At 41.3% G+C, this 6,231-nt stretch overlaps 1 protein-coding gene across 1 annotated transcript in view; it reads right to left on the reverse strand.

The window, feature by feature from the left end:
- Nucleotides 1-337: 337 nt before the first annotated feature.
- Nucleotides 338-6,231, reverse strand: part of ZNF365 (zinc finger protein 365) — a gene marked incomplete at its 5' end in the record, with an annotated part of 19,280 nt that continues 13,386 nt past the window's right edge. The window contains one exon of the mRNA XM_009636977.2: nt 338-2,764. Within this exon, the coding sequence (XP_009635272.1) occupies nt 2,518-2,764 (247 nt within the window). The remainder of the gene's footprint in view (nt 2,765-6,231) is intronic.

Genomic DNA, 6,231 nt, shown 5'->3' on the forward strand with positions numbered 1-6,231 from the left:
TGACCGTGTGGACAGTCTCAGGAGTAATTTCCAAGCATCATTACAGTAGGAGAGGGGCAGGTGATGTGACGTGGAAGCTCTGTGGGCAAGATGCTGTTAGTCATCCTTCACGTTAATTCGTAGTGCCGTGGCAAATGACAGCCCAGCTTCACTGACGCGGTGTTTTATCTGAGGAATAAACAGAAGTCCAAGCAGGGCTGCTGTTTCTTGTCTTTCTCTCTGCTGCTGGGTAGGCTTTTGCAGGAAACGGTGTATTTTCACACAGTTAAATGACACAGTAACTGAGAAATATATCTTTATTATTAGAATGTTTATATTCTAAAAACTTTTATCTGGGGTTACAGTACAATCCAATTTCTTTCTAATTAACTAACCTGGCATTTGTTCAGCAAGTAACTGTAACTGGGGGTTTGAAAAGTTCAAGAACATGCAACTTTTACTCTCTTTTTTTGTCTTCCTCCCCCAAAAGGACAACTTACAATCAAGATTTTGGCATGATAAATAATAAAATAAATATCTCATTTGTGAACTAGCAGTTGCACTTAACTTTGGTGACTAACAGAGTAGATAGGCATTTAAAAATAAAAATACACTTTCAGTGTCAAGTGGATAAAGGAACGGATGAATATATTTTACTTTATTATCTTTCTAAAGTTCATCTTCATTATCTTCAAAAAGGGTCATTTTTTCAGGTTTGTAAAAGGATGTTTCTATTTTGTGGCTTGCCTAAGAAAGTTGGCATAACACATGATCTGACCCAAACCCATGCAACACAATTAACAACTCCTTTTCACCACACACAATGCCTAGCATAAGGCCAAGTGTGGCCTTGTGTCGTGGTTAAATAAATATTAAAATGTCATTACAACCTAAATACCTGAATTGGTTTTACACTGTGACTTTCTACTGAAACAGTGTTGAGAAACTTTAAACATATATCTGATTGTTTCATATACACTATTTAAAATAAAAGTGAGGAATAATACTCTCTTTTTTCACTCTGCTACTTTCTGGGAGCTCTGTATACCGACAAATGTATGACATCTGTATTTACCTGATCCTAGCTGACTGATCAGTCATCTTCTGCTTTAAAAATATTGCGACTCAGGTGCTTATTGCAGCAGTAATCATAGTGATATACTGTCTGTTAATACTCAGTTCTGCTTACAGTCATAGTTATAAAAAATGAAAAACATTTTTCACAAATCTTTGTACACATACTATAAAAATCACCTTCCACAAAAACAATTTACACCTGTTATGAGCATTTAAAAAATAAATTACACAGACTTGTCTCACCTATTCTTTCTTTTTCTTGATAAAACAAATCTCATCAGTAACATCGACAGGATGTTCATATCTGTAAACATGGCATGAGGATTCATGTTACCAAAAAACTGTACACGCAAAAAATCATCTTGATAAATACTCTGATAAATAAGGATCCTTTTAATTGGCACAAACCAATGTAAACATGTGCATTCCCATCCCTGCAACCATCTCTAACTTCCTCGCTCTTGTGTTTTTCGTTGAAATTCAGAGATCTCTCAGCCCTGTAAAGATTTTTCAGAGATCAGAGTGCAAAGGGGGTTGGTGATGATCACAGCCATTTCGGGCCTCTTGCCTAGCACCAAGCACAGGCACTGAACGTGGTGCCACGCAGTGTAACACGCTGCTCTAGCCTCTCACGTGCTGCGCCACAGCTGGTAGCAACCTGCTGCTGGACCCTGGTCCTGACATTTCTCTTCTGGCTCAGTGAGGGCCGTGCTCGTCAGGGCTGCGGTACCGGCAGCCGAGTCTCCTCGCCAAGGGACGCCAGAGGGCTGGTACATAGAGCAAAACCATATGGAAACTTGAAAGCTGTGCTTAAGACACCAGAGCAGCCCAAACTTGTACCAACAGACAACATGGCTGCTGGCAGGATCGAGCAGTTTAACGTATGTAGTAATATGTGGAAATGTGCCCGACCAGGCATATGGCAGAAAATTCAGGGTAATGATCTACTGCTGTAAACAGCCTTCGAGCAACTCAAGTAGACCTTTTGCATCTAAGTATGTCTGTGCAGGTAACAGTTAATCATTGATCTTATACCTACCTAAGCTGAAAGACTGAGTAATTACTTGCCGATTAAATGGATTCTTCTGAACTTCAGCAACAGCACAGATGGAAAATAAATTATCAGGCCACATGCTACCACTAAAATAATTAAACATACAGCCACAGTACTGCCCAGCAAGATAAATGCAGTCATTTAAAATAAGCTCTATAAATAAATAAATAAATAAATAGAAAACCCTCCATGTAAACTGAATAAAATGTCACTTCTCTTATAGCGCCCAAAGAGGGAATGGCATTACTAAATAATATAAATCTTCCATACTGTATATATTTCTATATATTATATCTGATAAGTTTTGGCATGGCCAGGTGGATAGCAAAAAGTAGGATGATTAACCTCATTCAATATTTGTTCTGTTGAAGCCAAGCTCCTGCGTTACTATATATTGCTAACCATTCCTATAGCGCTTTGGACTTTTTACCAATCTTGGATTTTGCGCTCGCTTTCCTTGCAGAGCAGACTGGTTCACCTTTCTTTTGTGCTCTCCATATTTCTCTTGAGCAGTCAACAGGTTCATAGAAGTATTTCACTGGCTGAAAGCTGGTTTTTTCATCCTTTGCTTTTTTCAACAAGATTCTTCCTTTTTGAAAGGAATGAGGCTTTGCGTCAGGGATGTTATATGAAGTGTGTTGACTTCCTCGGCTCCTGAAATTAATAATAGTGATTTTTAATAACTATTATTCAATCTTGAAAAGTGAAAGGTCCCCAAAATGTCCCAAAACCCATACGTTTTTGAAGACAGAAATAGCCTCATTTTACCATGTTTACCAGGCTGAAAGTTAAAAACAGAGTTGCAAGATGAATCATGTTTCTCAATACTCAAAATCATCCCTCGCTATACAAATCCCTACAGTGTTACTGGTGGACTTTTCATGCATGTTCATCTACACTTTTATTCAGATAGTGTTCTGCTGATTTTGGAGTGCTGAGACCTTACTGAGGTCTATGTTCTCATGACTTGGTGATCTGCAGGGATTTTAAAGATGCACATGTTCACAGTAACCTTCTGTAAAGAATGAACATCCCATGGTCTCTGGAAGACCACACGGCACCAGTAACAGTAGAAAGTGGGTGCAGGAACTGTAGGAACTTCTTGGTGGGATCTCAGTGCTGCCCTGGACTGCAGCTGCTACTCGTGGCCAACAGCTCAGGAAACTCCAGGCTCTGCCTTTGTGCTGGCCACCCATCTAGGGAAACTAGCTTTGCTTTTAGACTTTGATTCAAAATGGGAGAAGAGGAAAAGGGAATACAGAAATTGGTGGGAAGAAGGATACAAAAGCTTAAAGGCCAAAGTAAGCTGAATTCTTTGTTCTCTCTGTGAGGGTTTAGGCCCAGCAGGATTTGCTGCAATCGGTGAGCTCAGGTGGAGCGACAGCATGGTGCCTGATGCTGCAAAGGCTGAACCATGCCCTCTGCTCTGAAATTTTATGTTGAAACTGCAGTTCCACAGTTTAGCTAAGTAAGATCATTACAGTCCCTTTTAAAATAATCTTGAAATGTTTTACAGCAGATACATGTAGTGTAACAGCAACACTATGAACGTAAGGCACCAGCTCATTTCTGCCCAGCTACTGTGACTGAAGTGAAGAACAGATGTGCTGATGTACAAGTTGATCTCCTAAGGGTTCCCGTAGGGCTATTTTCCATAGCTCGTTATTTCTGGAAACCATGTATGTGTAGTATTACTTCTACTGGGAGTTAACAATATTGTACACTTGACAAAGCCAGTTTTGGAAAAAGCTGTGGTTGTTCAAGTGCATACAGTGCAAGCCCTCTCCTGCTCTTTAAAAGACCAGAAGGGTGTCACAAAAGCCCCTGCATTTGTTGGTGGGAGGCAGTGAGGGTCAGTGGACAGTACAGGAACCAAGCCTTACCTACAGAACAGCTTTACCTGGTTGGCAGCTTTGCCAACCAGGCTTCACTACGGGAAAGTTTTGGGGGTAAAATGCCGTGCAGGTCCAAGCTGGAGCTTGCAGATGCTGTGCCATGCTGGCCTGGTGCAGGCCTGGGCTTTGACCACTTGCTAGGGGTTAGAAATGACTCGTGTAAATGCACAAGTGTTGGCTGCTCCAGTTTACAGTCACTTCTTGGGCACTGTTGCTATTCCATTACTTAGGTGTTGTTAAAAGATGTAGTGCTCTGTTTTTCCCAGATGTTGTTATGGTGAAAAAGTTGCATCATTTATTCCCAAAGCACACGCAGGCGTTACTGCAGGTGATGTTAGTCACCTCTCCGCTGCACTCGATGCTATTAAAACCGGAAGATCGAGAAGGGATCAGAAGGGATTGCCTAAAAGAGCTAAACTGTATTTAAATTGAACGAGTTTATGGTAGAGGAGATGAACGTCTGTCTCTAATTCACAGTCAGGGTAAGAAGGTATCTAAGATGGATGAAGATGCAGGTCATTGCACATGAAATGCAATGCTGCCAGCTCCAGTTGCGGGAAATGTTTTTTCATTGAAAGTGGCAGCTCCTCGATACAAGTGACCGTGAGAGTCTGAATTTCTACTCAAACATATTCCTAGTCTGTTGCATTATGGAGAGAGACCAAAACGATGTGCCTAAATGCACCCCACTGCCGCAGGCACTAATGAACAATCCTATTCTTGCTGCTTTTCACAAACATCAGGTGTTTTTCAAGACAGGTCTCATGATTTCAAGAGATCCAATTCTTAGCTGCTTCACAATGGGAGCTGGCATTTAAAGTTGATTTAGGGACAGATGTGCCAGCAAGTTTCAGTGCCTCTGAGAAATGGCTAGTAAGCATCAGCAAGGGTCTGCCATGCCCTCAGTGGGGCATTTCCTGAAAACAGCCAGGAGAAAATGGAGAAAAGGAACTGGGAAGTTCCTGCAAGAAGGATTGCAAGTCCAGCCCTTGATCCCAAAAAACCATAAGCCATCAGCAGCCCCAAACCCCCTGAGATTACATTGAATTTTCTGGATGGGTAGTAACACTTCCCAATTTTTTTAACTGGTACATATCATTAAAATCTTGTTTTATGTACTGAGCTGAGTTAGAGCTCTTAAAAAAATGGTGTGGTGAATGGAAATGCTGGATTCATCCCCAGGACAGAGCAAAATAAAACTTCCCTACCCCTCTGAGCATCCTCTCCTCTACCCTCCCTGCTTCATAGGACAAATTGGGATACTCTTAATCTGGTAACTCCAAATAAAGCCTACTATTAAATTCTAGTTTGGACAGGGTCTTTTCAAAGGAGAAGTATACCAGTAGTTAAACAGAAACCTCCAAACTATTTGTCAGCAATTAATGGGTTCTACCAAACTGCATTATATTTAGATGAAAGACTTGTCAGTGGAAGGACTCGTCTCACTTAGTCATTGAATTCACTGGTTATAATTTAATTCTGCTTTCCTTGATTCCAATCACAATTAAGACATCTAGAAGCCTGAAAAGTGTATACACAGTCATCTCAGAGCCTACTTTGAACAATATAGTTTTTCCAGAATCTCAAATCAGTAGGAAAAAAAACCAACCCGAAGCTAAAGCCCCAGGCTGTTAATTATTAATGCAAACACTGCTTAGGCTATATGTTGTATTTTCAGTTTATCTTCCAGCCCATCCATCTGTTCGTGTGTGTCTCAGTCTTCCAGTAATTCTTGAACCCATTGATCAAACACAAACAAATCTGGCAGGGATGCAGAAGTTCCAGACCTGTGGTGATGCAACAGGTTTCATGGCAATGGGAGAAAGACCTAAACCCATGTCTAAGAAGGGTTGCCCTGAGGAAGGGAGCACTACCTGATCACCACTTGGCCAAGCAGCACGCGTGATGCTCCGAACCAGCTACTGGGACTCATGACCAAGTCACAAAGACATGGTAACCCAGGCGTAATTAGTTCTGCTGCTCCTGGGACAGCTGCTTGAGTAACCTGAGATGTTGTTAGTGCCCATGCTTTGTCGGGGCACTTGTTTGCTTACACGTGATTTTTAAGTCGACAGTGTTACTGTCAGTTAGGAAATGACAACTGTCTCTCTCCTACCTACAGAATGTTAAAGATATTTTCAGCTGAAACTTGGCCTGTGTTTGCTGAAGAGATTCAACTGCTGTAGCTTTGCAATAGGCTGTTATAGTCACCAGGAAGGGGTCATT

This window comes from Egretta garzetta, unplaced genomic scaffold, assembly GCF_000687185.1.
Source record: "Egretta garzetta isolate BGI_Z169 unplaced genomic scaffold, ASM68718v1 scaffold204, whole genome shotgun sequence".
Taxonomy (NCBI): Eukaryota; Metazoa; Chordata; class Aves; order Pelecaniformes; family Ardeidae; genus Egretta; species Egretta garzetta.